Consider the following 13,606-nt stretch of genomic DNA (forward strand, 5'->3'; position numbering starts at 1 on the left):
CCGGAAAAAAACAGTAATGCCTTGAAAAGAACATCGTTTAGGATGTCTCCCAGTGGAGAGTGCTGCAAATTGATTCAGGACAGTTTAATTTTATGAGCCAATTTTAGATTTACAGATTTCCCACCGCATACTAGGGTGAATTCACAGCATATCTTCCAAACGCAGCGTTCCCTTGCTCCCTTGACCATATATAGAAGCAAAATACCAAATTGGCACTCAAAAGTCAGAGAGCTGCCAAGACATAGGCCATCCAAAGTGATAAATATATAGTGGACAAGGCAAACCTGCCATATATGGCTGCAAGAATGAAACAGCACGATCCGTATTGTACGTACGCGACGGGAATGTTTGCCCTTGGTACTGGTTTTGTGGTAGTTTGATTTTTAGCGATCAGGGAGTTCATGGGGTTGGGATTTTCACCTGCTGCAGTTCCCTGTGAAAAGCTGGTTTTTGCTTTTTGTTATTCCAGCTTGCTGTATGTAAATCCTCTAGAGGGTTGATGGCCAAGTTTATACTACTATGCCTAAGCCTTCTCTGCTTTTGCTCTCTTTTCTGGATGCTTTGGGAGCTTAGTCATCAGTTGTTAGTGTTTTGTGTTCCTCCAGCTCTTCTGACTCTGCACGTCTTGGAGAGCAGGGTAACGGCACAGTGTGCAATAGAGAAGCTTTAGTCTTTTCAGAAGTGTTAATCTCCCTCTGTACTCGGTGTTGTCTTATGGGGTGATGCCTGTCCAGAAACGACACCGCTCAATAGGTGTAGTCCTTCTGATTTTCCTAGAAAGAAGGATGTGAACTGTCCTGGATAATTGGTGGTCATTTACCTTAATTCAGGAAAAGCATCTGCTTTTCGAGCAACTGGGTGAATAAACTTTGCTGAGGTGGCTGGTCACTAGCAAAGGTTTCACCGCAGCAGTTTCTCTGGTGCAGACCCAAGAGGCACTGGCTGGAAAGTTGTCCTCGATTCAGCTTTGGCCCTGGATAATCTCCCAGGCGCAGCTCTACCGCAGAAGGGAGTGGTGGAAAGGCTGCTTGTCCTCCGCGGTGGTGGTGGATCTTCTTACAGATGTTTTGCTTTTGCATTTGCTACTTGGGCTTACGACATACCTGCAAGATCTATTCCATGACATCTGTTATCCCTTGTCTGTCTATAAGAAGGACAGAATTGTTTCATAGCTTTTTCATTCCACTCTTTTTAAAAAATTTTTTTTATTCCCTGGCTTTCCTTGTTGCTAATGGAGATGGTAAATCTCCAGATATAAAATATAAACAGTTTGTAAGTCAAAATAATTAAATATTTTTCAGAGCTCCAGTATCTGCAAAACTGCAGTGCACGCAGGAGTCATTCCAGACGAAAGAGGTGGTTTTGTGGACGTGATGCCTGTAGAAAAGAAGAAAAGTTACGTTGGCTCCTTAAAGAACGGAGTCCAGTCTGAGAGGTGGGATTTTTTTTCTTTGTACTTCCCTCTTATTCTCAACTGTGTGTTCAATTGTACGTCAAAGTCAGCAGATATCAGCCAGAAAGGCTGGTGGGTTGGAAATACGTGACTTAACAGTGTCACTGTGAATTTTGAGATGCAAAAAAAATAGAGCATGTTGTCCTGCTCTTACCTTCCACAAGTGAGTAGCTGCTTTCAGATTGGTGTGAAAGGTATGAAATACTGTTAAGCCTTGTTTTATTTTATTACAGTACGAGTCCATACTAATACATTTTGTTGTATGTGTTTATCACATTAAAAGATAAGCACAGGTTTTTCTGCAGCTTTCAACCTAGGGTGTGCTTTGAGGCTTATGATTGGGATTTCCATTAAATTCTGGGGTGTGGGATGTGTTTGTATTTAGTTAACGAATTTCTATTCTCTTTGAAAGAAGCATGAGTATAAATTAACATATAGAGAGATGATCAAACAGGTTTTGAAGATGGGTTTGCCACCCTTGTAATTTTTTGTAGTTTCTTTTGGGCTAAGCTTGCTGGTTTCAGTGTATAATTGCAAATCAGTGCTTCCAAAATCCTGCACCTCCGGATAATCGCAATGATCAAGTCGCAGCTCCTTCAGTCCTTTCTGATTTGAAGCTTCCGTTTCGGTCTGTGATGTATTTTTTTCAGATATTGCCATGATGGTACTGATTTCTCAGAGCTGTCTTTGCAAACATAGAATTTCCCAGTGTTGTGGGGAGTTCTGGTCACTGCTAACATGGCTCTGTCTGTTCTATGTAGTTAATCTTTTATAATTATCATAAGAAATCAAAAAAAGTTTCCTATCTTTATTCTAATAGTGGATATCCCAGAATGCCGTAGAGCATCTCAGAAAATAAAAATAGACTAAGACAGGAAAGCTATAGGCATTAAATATGGGCTGCTTTAGTATAGCTCTATCAGGGTCAGTGTTTTGCAGTTCTGTGATTTGCAATTCGGTACACTTGATTTAAGTGACAAACCTCCCATTCGTATGAGTTTTCTTCTATCTCTGGCTTGCTTTCACTTGTCTGTTATACTAACAGACAACTTTTTACTTGGATGGCAAACTCTGCCCTAGCTAAGAATAAACTCTAGCGCTAGTACATTGACATGCAATATGAGCACCAGGTGCTGATCTAGGAGGTGAGGGAAACCAAAGACGTTCTCACAGCAGGGATGAGTATGAAGGTTTGGAAAGTGTTATTTACACTCAGCAGTAAGGAGCACCTTCGTGCTGTGAGATCCAGTGGACAGTGAAATAGCTTTTCAAAGATCAGGGTGAAAACCATACCCTTTAGGACACTGGAAATAACCTTTGGTGGAGATACATACCCAAACAGGTATGGGAAAAGGTTGCCTTTAAGATTTACTGAGTCTTTACCCTTGTTGGAATGTTTATTTTGCGGGAATGTGAAATTTTGCCTTTTTCCTGAGGTTTTGCAGCCCAGCAGGGCTGAGGAAATAAGGGCTGGGAACAGAAAAGACCCTTTGCCCCCATGCGCACGGCCACCCCCAGCAGCTTGGAGTCAGAGCTGTTGGGGGCACCTCTGCAGATTGAAAATGAATATACGTATTTATTGTCACTTAACATGAGCTGATCTGCCCACTCCCATTGCCAGCACTAGGAGATGGGCCAGACAGGCCCTGGGAACCTGCCAGCCTACTTGACAACTGCTTTTAGGAAAACATGTTCCTCTTTATGCCTGAATCCCTGCATAAGGGAGCACAGTGTTCCCTGGATAAAAGCTAGCACTGTAAGAGAGGCTTTTGCTTCCCAGCTCCTTTTGTTGGCATTAGCAATGTAGATTTGGGTTGAAAGCATAAAATAAAAGCAAACTCGTGGATTTGTGCCTCTTCTCTTTTATCTTTTATCTTTCTCCTGCTCCTGGTGGGGCCACATCAGCATCGAGCCAGCGCGCGGTGCACCCCAAAGAAATTCAGCATCACCTGTAGGTCTACACACTTTGGGTCCTGCAGTGCCTGCATTTGGTTCTTTACATGTTTGTTTGTTTTTTTTTTTCTTTTTCTCCAGCTTGAAGAATCCTTCAGATGGAAACGCTTTCCGAATTTTTGCCGTGAAGCAGTAAATTCCCAGGGAAGGTGCAGGTTTCTTTGGGAGAGCGCTCTGTTGTTCTGCAGAGACAGGAAGGCTCCTCTGACGGCATCAGCTCTGACCGTACCCTCCTTGCCGATCTCTTTCAGGGAATTAAAAAAGAAAAGGAAAAAAAAAAAAAAAGACACCAGGTTCTGACTCAGCTGTTCGCATCTCATCGCACCCGTTCAGCGTTGTATCTTTTCGTTTCGTGTCTTTGTTTCTCTAGGGGCATTCAGCAAAGATAAACTGTTCTAACTTTCAATTTGAGAGGTGTGCTACACAGAACGGCGGTGGCTCAATGTACAGCAGACGTAGGGATCTCGGCCTGGATGGCATTTTTAGGATGTAAAGCGTCTACTGCGATGGGCGTGAGGACGTGCGCTGCTGAGCAGACTCTGAAGTGAGCGATTGTCCAGGCGCTGGACCCTTTGAAATGAGAAACTGTTTTAAAAGTTGCATCTTTTGAGGAGAGGCTGGGCTTTGATAGAGTGTTTTGTGTATGTTTGATGTTTTCTGTGCAAAAGAAGAGAAAATTTGGTATTTTCCCAACGAGGTGGCGTGCATCAGCACTGCTGTGTAAGGCTGCTGGGGCATTGCGCTAGGCTAAGTTGTACGACGGTGTCACGTTTGGGGAGAAGATGTTCTTGTCGGCTGGACATCGAGGTTTTTTGGGGACAGGAGTAGGGTATGAAACGGTGGCAGAGATCCTTGCTGCAGAAAATGAGGCCACCAGATAATCAAAACAGCAGGTTTAGTGTTTGCTGGTCAAACACTTGCAGGTATTTTGCAAGTCTGGCAACCTATAAGAAGTCAGTGAATCGGGGCTCTTGTGCTGGCACATCTCATCCTATACTACAAGCCATTTCAAATAAAATTTCAGTTAAATGCAGTGTATTGTTTTATACAGCAGTGCTGGTTGTTTTATCTGTAGTATAGTTAAGTAGTGATAAAGTTAATCTTATTTCCGCTAGGAATGGTTGCATCCATAGGAAGCATGTTCACCTTTGTGAAGCCCTTTGTGGTGTGTGCAGTTCTGAGACTTTAAAGATAAATTGCATAAATTGGGGTAGATGAATTTTTCCTGTTCAGTTTGTGACACCAACAGATCCCCACTTTCAGTGTAAATGCTGTACCCGTGAGCATTTGATAGCCAGGATATTATGTTTTGCAAAACCCATAGGTGTGTTAATGACGTTGTTCAATATTTTGTTATTTATGTCCCAACATGCATCCAAATGCATTTCAAAGCCAAGAGAAGAGCCTGGCATGACCAGCTCCTTAAGGCAGGAGAGTATTCTCTGCTTTATATGGGAAGTGAATTTTTAGAATTGGTCTAAACACAAATCTGGTTGTCTTTTGATGCACACACGTCCAGTAACTTCATTACTCATGAGAAGTCAATGTAAACTTTAGTTCTTCAGTTCTTGTAAATGCATAGTCCATCTGCTCAGTAACTTGATTGTAATATTGTATAACAAATGGGAAAATATTTCCCTCTATTTGGCAGATAGCTGCTCTTACGCTCAGGCTATGTTTGGTTTAATGTAGACAGATATAAAAGCCATCTTTTCAAGCTGTTTCAAAACACAGACCAAAAATTTTTATATGATTAAGCACTTCTTTAATTCTGTAAACACCATGAAATCAGCAAGGAATTTACTTTTATCACTCAGTTTGTCTCACCGATGGGGTTTCTTTCTCTGTGAAATCTGAATCTGGTAAGATTTTTGTAAAATATGAAATTGGAGCTGCTTTGCGTATGGTCTCCAAAAGTGCTGCACAGCAAACCTACCTTTGGGGTGGATAGAGGGAAATGACTCTATGTGTCGTCGTTGTTTATATAGTATTGTCTTCCAAGGTGTACAGTATTTGCTTTAGAGAGGAAAACTGAAGTATCTTTTTCTTACTAGGTAAATTGATGTTAAAACCAGCTGGAACATACCTTAGAAAAGCTGCTGGTTGGAAGCGTTTGAGATCTTGGCAGTGAGATAAGGCTTCCCTGTTTCTGCCCACTGTGAATAATTATGCTATACACGGGCTGGTTCAAGCCCATTAAATACCGCAGCATGAATCTGTGACCATCATGGGCCAAATGGTAGCCACAGTGCTATTTATTGAATTGGAAAGTGCGAGAGATGCAGTCAGGTATGGGGACTGCAAGAGCACGTAAAATGCCTTGACGCTAATGTAGGCTGCCACCTCTAATATGCTGTCCGTTACAATTATGTATGCTGTAAAATGATGGGAAGAAATGTGAGGGCTCTTGGAGAAAACTCCAGGGGATTATTGTGAGCACATAAAAATCCAAACAGCTTGGGATGTATCCACCTGACAAAAAGGGGGCGAGGGAAGAATTATTATTCCAACAGAAATATCCTAAAATGCTTAATTCAAGTTACAATTGCGTATTTTTATCTTCAGCCAACTGGTTTGGATTTTTAGAAACAGATGTTAATTTAAGTCTGTATCTGTTTATTTTTATATTTGTTGTACAAAAGAGAAATTGTGACTTTACTACACAAATATTATTCGAGGTCCTGGGTGCTATTAATTTAAACATACCTCCACCAGAATTAGGGGCGATCAGGTCCTCCAAGGCAGTCATGATATATCAATTACTTGCAATCGTCTGTGCTAGCTGTTCATATATAGGTGGGACAGTACCAGTTTTTAGCCAAATATTTACTGATTTTATTTCTGATACCAAAACATTTCTCAGCCTAATATATTTCAATGCCGCTTAAAGATGCAGCACGTCTTTATATCACCAGATCCGTTCCTCCTTAGACCCCAGCTCAGCAGATTAGTAAGCGCGTGCCGACTTGAAGCACTCAGGTGTAGCCTCGCTGAAGCGTCTGGTTAAACCCCTGGCAAAGCCGATGCTGCCTGGTTGTTCTTTTCCAATAAACTCATTGTTGAAACCAAGACTGCCGGTGCAGATGCTGCCATCGCAGAGCATCTGGCTCAGCATAGCCAAATCTCCAGAAAACACAGCCAGCGCCAAAGCTGAAGCACGGCGCTTCCCCAGCTGCCGGCGTGCTGTCGGGTCCGTTGGTTCCATTACTTTCTTCATTTTAAGACGTTCAGCCAACAGCTGATTGAGGAGTCTCCAGTTGGTCGGTTGTGCAGTCTAAATATTTAGGGCCAGTTCATAGAGTTGCTTTTTTTTCTATGAAAAATGATGTATTTTACTTCCTATGTGTAAAAGTTTCTTGTAAATTTTTTTGTGTACCTTTGCATGTTTTTCAAGGGGCTGTGTGTTTGTTTATAAACTAGAATTTTTTTCTAAATACAGAATTGTAAAATATCTTTTTTCCCCTCCATTTTCTTTTGATTTCTGAATTATTTGTGAAATAAAACCTTCCCAGAATGAATGCTTCCCTTGTCCTTAATGCTCAGCCAGAGCTGGGGATGAAATTAGAGCTATTTGGGCTTACTCCTGGGGACTAGAGTATCCCCTGGAGAGCCCAAGCGAGATCAGGATGTGCAGAGTCTGTTCCACAAAAAAATAAATAAAACTGCCCAGTACCCAGGCACTAAAAGTCAACCTTTACCCCGTCAAGAATAAGATGTAGCCTTTCCTGAAGCATCCTGACAGTAAGGGAAAATCAGTGTCTGTCTGAAGTAGATTTAATGAGTTGGAAATAGCATTTAATGAAGTGGTGCTGCAAAATACAACTGAGATGAACTCCTCCCCACCTGACCCGGCTGTTGTTAAATTTACCCTTATATTTTTGAAGGGAAAAGTATACAGATTTTTTTTTTTTTATTTCCCCTTGAAATTTTCTCCAAGCTCATACTTGCCGACAGCACTGCAAATCAAACCAAGTTGTTTCATGGTAATTCAACACCATCTTGTTTAAAGGAGCAACATGACAAGGAGGTTTACAACTCAGCCTCCAGGCAATGAACACCGTATGGCTTTTGACCAAAAATGTGGACTGAGCCATGGGAGGGAGTCCTGATTGACAAGAAGGCCATGAAATTTTATGTTTTCCATTACATATACAAGAAGATCAACATAAAATACAGAGATGTTTGCATTACTCCAAGGCTGGCCTGATACAGTTATGGTTGAACAGTATTTACCTGTAAAACCCAAACCAAGGACTGACATGGTAACACGGTTATTGAGCTGCTCATGATTTCTACAGAAGGAAAGTTTCGTGGCTATTGCATGCTCTGCAGTTACAAACTGCCCGTTTGAACTTGCTCATGCCCAATTTGTGCTTGCTCTCCCCCACTCTCACTGCTGCAAAACTATCTCCCTTGCTGAAAAGATGGGGGAAGATTTTCATGAGCTTAAAAATAAACAGAGAAGGTTATTCAGACTAATGGTCATGCTGAGGCTGCTCAGATTATCCTATTGATTGCAACACTTATTTGATTTCCTATTTGCCAGTGCTCCAAAATGCCCCAAAATACCATTGCAAAATTTAGGTCCGGGTTGGCGTAGGGAGGAAAACAGCGTAACATCCAAAATTAAGGCTGATATTCCCATCCTTTGTGTTAGCTTCCGTCCCTTTGATGCTGGCTCTGGTTTTGCTAGCTGTTGTCTCCTCCTGCTCGAGCCATGTGCTTTACCCTATGCTAGTCACCAAAAAACCATGGTGTTATCAGGAGTGCGGTGTGTGAGCAATGCTGCAGACAAAGCTGCGTTTTCTTTCCATACAGCAGCTGTGCAAAAATCAGGTAAGCGAAGACTTAAAGCAACACACAAAGAGGTAGGAGCAAAATTTAATTTTCCCTTTTCTCCCCCCAGCCGGGGGTGGGATTCAGGTTCATGCTTTAGTGAAGAGGACATAAAACCAGGAAGGCTGAATGTAAGTAGAGTGGAAAGGAAAGAGAAGCCCATGTGGGTCCGAGTGAGGGTAGCAGTCTACAAAAGGAGCAGACCTGATAACCCTGTTTTTCCCACTTTGCTGGTAATCCTCTGGGATCAGCAGGATGCAGGGCTCTCCCTGCTTGATGTTTCAGGAGAAATGTCTTGTTGCCTGCTGCTCTGCCTTCTGCTGCCTGCTCCTCATCCCATGCTGAGCTCATCAGAGGCTATGTATAGCATGGGCATACCTTGGGATGGGTGTTCATCCAAAAACCCACATTCATTTATAGGATGCACCCGGGCAATGTTTCCAAAGCCATTTTGCAAACGACGGGGTTGGTTCTCATTTATACTAAGGACCTACTTTAAGGCACTTAGAAGACGTTTATGCCACTTTAGGGTGTGGACGGAGCAGTGTAAAGAAGCCTCAGTGTAAATAGAAACCATCCTTATATCTTGTTGACAGTGGTTAAAATAGGGTTATGGAGTTAAATCAACAGACAAGGTCTCCCTTATGCAGCACTCTTCTCTGCAGTGTTTGCTCCTCACCCTTCGTACCATGTGAGCAGGCAAGGGCTATATGCAGTTTCCCTCATCATCTGCTGCATAGCCCAGCACGTCGTAGTGCTATTCAGTGTCAAACTGAATACAAGGATATTTATAGCGGGCTAAAAGTCAGGAGGCTCAGGTGGAATATTATAGCTGAAAGCAGAAGGAGAAGGGAGCACAGGCTTGCAGAATAAATACCATCTCACTTGACATGCTTGTAATCAAAATATGGTTTAGATGAAAGCAAGGGGACTCCAAAACTGGATCAGTAACTGTGTCTGTCTGGAGAGAAATTCTCAATGGTTCACAGCTGATATCTGTTTTGTTTCATCTGTTTAAATCTATGGACAACTGTCTTCTACAGGCAAAATTTCACCCTGATTCTGACCGGTAACTTCATTAATAGTCTGTGTGGTGAAACAGAATATGCTTATTAAATCTGCACAGGGATGGATGGCGCAGAGCTGAGAAGGACCGAGAGTGTGGTGAAAGGTAAGGCCGGAAAACAAAAATCACTCTAAAAATTGGAGAAACAGTCTGTGAAAACAAGCCAGCACTCAGAAGGGAGGAACACAAGGAATAATAAAAGATGGAGACCAAACAGTAGGGCAATAATTCAGCCCAACTGAGATAAAAAAGTCAAAAGCATCACGCTATTGCCAACGAGGTAAATGTCATATTAGATGTGGAAAGAGGGATACAGTCTGCAAGACATGTGAGAAACCTTTCAGCTTTGCTTCGTGCTGTTAAGGTCTCTAGTGCAGTGTGATGTCTATGTGTGATGTACACTATTGCCCAAAAAGTATGCAACCAACTGTGGGAAGTCCAGGAGGAAGCAAGGAGAATGACCTGAGAGCTAAAACAACCCCTGAGAAAGTAGGAAGGATCACCCCAGGGTAACAAAGGAGAGGGAGAGAACTCTTGAAGTGTGTAAAGATATTGTAAGGGGGGAGAGAGCATTTGTTCTTGGTGCCCAAAGGGGCCCCACTGAGAAGTAGTAGGCTTAAACTGTAGAAGGAAACACTGAGACTGGCCATTTGGAAAGGCTCTGACTGGGACAGATACTCTGCATGGTCTTTTCAGGCCATCATTCAAGGTTTTTAAGAAAATGCTGTCTGTCAGTTCCAAAGAATGAGATAGCCACTGCTAATCCTGCTTTGAATGGAGGATGGACTAGAAAATGTCTTGATGGCTCTCCCAACTGTAATTTCTATAATTTTCAAGGCTAAAGGAAACACGAAATCATATGGAAAGGGTTACCATCTATTTGGACCAGGATGGTGCATAATCATGGACTGGCATTGTCCCATGGGTGATACAGATAGAGACCACCTAGTAGAAGTGGCCTAGGTAAAGGTGTGCAGCGTCATGCTGGTATGGATTGAGATAACAAAAACTAGTCATTGCTCTCCTAACTCTTTGTTGTTCAGATTTTTTTTCCTGTAGGTCTTTCAGCAGACAAATGAGTCCCGTGGGACCCTGAGGTGGGTTTGCAGAGGGACCTGTGGACCTCCCGCACGTCTGAGGTAAAGCACTGGGGACAACCCTAGAAAAACGCTGATCTGAAATTCTGGCAAGGGGCGATGTAGGGCATCCCTGTAGGGATGTCACTGAGCAGAGTAACACAAACTGAGTGTTGGCTGTTGGAGCGCAGCACGGACTGCTGAAATGCAGAGGAGGCATCTCGTACCAGTGCCAGGCATGTAGCACCATCTGAGGACAGGCTTTTGGTGGGAAGATGGAGACCATGGAAATTTTCTCTTCTGCAGAGTCATGAAACAATCTCAGGCGTCTGAAGGCAGCCGGCCAGCTCAGCAGGCTGTGTTCGCCTTTCCAAATGCATGAGTGAAGTTAAGCTGTCTTAAACCGTTACAGCAAAACAGATGCATGGAGCTAAGTAGCCTACTGCTGGTCAATGCTTTTCGGGGGAACAGCTTCTTTATCAGAAAACGATGATTTTTCTAAGTCCAAAGGACTAAACTGGAATTTGTTTGGACACCAACCATTTTACAAGAGAGATAAAATTATGAAAACACTCAAGTTTTGATGAGTCCAAAACTCTCTAGTCTAGACCAAGAAAAGGACTTTAAAAGCCAGCTCTAGTTGATGTTGTGGACTGCTCAGGCTGCAGTTCCAGAAAACGCTTGTGATCCTCTTTTGAGAAGAGTTACTGGAAAAGTGGTCAAGCCCTGGTCCCTTGGCCACGTGCACAGCACGGCCCGATGGTGAGGGCTCGGTGCGGAGGGGGTCCCCGGCTCCCCCTCCCTGGGTGTCCCACGCTGACGCAGGAGAAACTTGTGTGAGGTCTCTGCTCTTCTCTTATATAATCCATGACTTCAGATAAAGTTAATGCCAAGTACCCAAAAAAGGGATTGTGTGTGTTCTCTCGCAGCCTCTTCCCGTAATCTGAACACAGCATCCGACTGTGACAGTTTTGCCAGTAAAAGAGAGGTTTTTCCTTTGCCTTGAGATCCAGATTTAAAATTAGCTGTGTGTCAGCAGAGCCATCGGCAGCGATCTCTGCCAGCCTCAGTGCTCGGCATTAGAGGTTCAGGGCCATAAAAGAGCTCAGCAGCCCAGTTTAAACAGTGACCAGAAAAGTTTGTTCAGGGAGGGCTCCCTGGCTGTTAACAACAGGAGCCTCCATTAGCTCCTACATCGAGAAAACCAGTCAAACTTTATAAAAATACTTCCTAAAGTAAATATTAGTGAGTCACAGATACTAAATATTAATAATTCATACAGGGGGAACAGAAATATTAGCAGGATCTGTAAGGTCTTTTTTACGTGCAATATTACAGAATTGGGTATGTGTTCCTCTCTTTTTTTTTTTTTTTTTTGTCTTGCGTGTGCCAACCTTTTACGTCTGAGATTGCAGGCTTGGAGCTGCTCTGAGGTCTTGGGTCAGTGAAGCTGGTTGGTGCCTAAGTCCCACGAGGGGAGCAACTTGCCTGGAAGGGACCCAAGCAGGGAGGGCGTTGAGCGGGGGGTCAGTAGCGGGGCACTCCTGGGGAATTGGAGGGTTTGACTCCATACTTAAAATCACAGATAAATGAGGGTGGGTTTGTTTTTTTTTTTCATTGCCAGACTAACCTCTGGAAAAAAAACCACAACCCCAAACCAACCACATTTATGCAAAGTTTGTGCAACCACCCAATCCCCCAAAGCACTTTTGTTGCATTAAGGAGCAAAATGGAGCAAGAACCACCCCTCATTTTTCTAGCGAGGCAGTTTTAAGTGAAAAGTGGTTTTGCTGATCAAAATGAAAAAAAGAAAATTGAAAAAAAAATCAGAGTTTTAAAAAGTGAAATTGCAGTTATTTCAGTCATTTCATGTTTGAAAGCATGTCGTTTTAAAAGTTTGTTGGCACTGAAAAGCATTAATGGAAAATTTTAATTAGATTTTTTTTCTCTTAGTTTCCCATGGTGTATAACTGGTATTTGCTGGTTCATGGTGGAGACTGAGGTGTTATCTGGGTGAAGAGGGGAGCAATTTTTTTGTTGAAATTGAAAAGAAGTGTCAACTAAAAATAAAAAAAAGATTCCAGGCAGAACTGTGAAGGAGAAAGGCTTTTCCCAGAGGAATGGAGCAAAAGGAGGAGTGAAGAGCAAGGGGCTATGATGAAGACTCAAACTGCAGTCTAAGGCCTTATTTTTGTCAAATCTCAGGGCAGTTTTGCCTTGGACGTTGAATGAAAGCCAGTCCCCAAAAACCAGAGAGGTGAGTGGAAGTCAGGAAGTGAGGTGATCCCGATGCTTTGAACCACCACAAACACCTTTTCCTCTCCCTCCCCGAAAGAAAAGCATTTTATTCGGCCAGTTATAAAAGGCTCAGTTTCGTCATCGGTGCCTAATTTCACGACGCTGTGCCCTGGCTCCGCAGCCCATCCCGCTGAGGCTGGTCCAGCGTGGTGGTGGGGAGCCTGCTGCCACTTAGGTGGTCCCAAACTACTTCTTGTTCCTTGGCTACTTTAATCCAAACCCCAGCTTTGCAAGGACTCCGTGAGAGCTTTTCACTCTGAGCAGTTGAGTCATTAATTAGCACACACATTAGCTTAAGGCTCTGCACCTGTCTGTGGTAGATTTTGGTCTCCTGTGGCAGTGCAGGTGGAGGTCCCTTTCCGGGAATGGGTGTTCCTCTTCAGATTTTGCTTTTTGACCCTGGATCTGGTCCAATGCAAAGAGAAAAGGCACACTGTGGCTCTAGGGAAAATACTTGTTACTGAGCTGAGAGCTGTATTGGCACAGAGATGCCAGCCAGTACACATGGAGACAGTTTTCTCTTTCATCTTAGCCTGAGGGTCTCAGGGGTGTACGAGATAAGTCCACGTCTTCCACATCTGCTCCGGGCAGTTTCTACTTGAAAGGTCTCACATGATGCTGAAATTGTCCAAAAATGCCGAGGACACATTTCACCCTTCCCCTGAAAGCATGGGGAAGAGTGCCACTATAAGCTCTGCCTTCTCCCAGGAAAATCTGTGAGATACCAGACCACAGTACTCTTCACTTCAGCTGAATGCAATGTAAAGGAAGTTTCTCACTAGGAAAGGACAGCCACAAGCACCCTAGCTTTTCCTGAGCTAACTTTGGAAATTAAACTGGGCTTTCTGGAAATTAATGGGCGGCTTTCCAGCTCAGCGGGTGGGCAGACAACACGGCCGTTGTTTCTACCTCTTCATATCGATG

At 43.3% G+C, this 13,606-nt stretch overlaps 1 protein-coding gene across 1 annotated transcript in view; it reads left to right on the top strand.

The window, feature by feature from the left end:
* CRISPLD2 (cysteine-rich secretory protein LCCL domain containing 2) overlaps nt 1-6,837 on the top strand; it is a 31,397-nt gene extending 24,560 nt beyond the window's left edge. The window contains exons 14-15 of the mRNA XM_009332314.1: nt 1,302-1,435; nt 3,488-6,837. Coding sequence (XP_009330589.1) covers nt 1,302-1,435; nt 3,488-3,542 — 189 coding nt within the window. The 3' untranslated portion in view covers nt 3,543-6,837. The remainder of the gene's footprint in view (nt 1-1,301; nt 1,436-3,487) is intronic.
* The last annotated feature ends 6,769 nt before the right edge of the window (nt 6,838-13,606 follow it).

Source organism: Pygoscelis adeliae, unplaced genomic scaffold (assembly GCF_000699105.1).
Source record: "Pygoscelis adeliae isolate BGI_AS28 unplaced genomic scaffold, ASM69910v1 Scaffold18, whole genome shotgun sequence".
NCBI lineage: Eukaryota > Metazoa > Chordata > Aves > Sphenisciformes > Spheniscidae > Pygoscelis > Pygoscelis adeliae.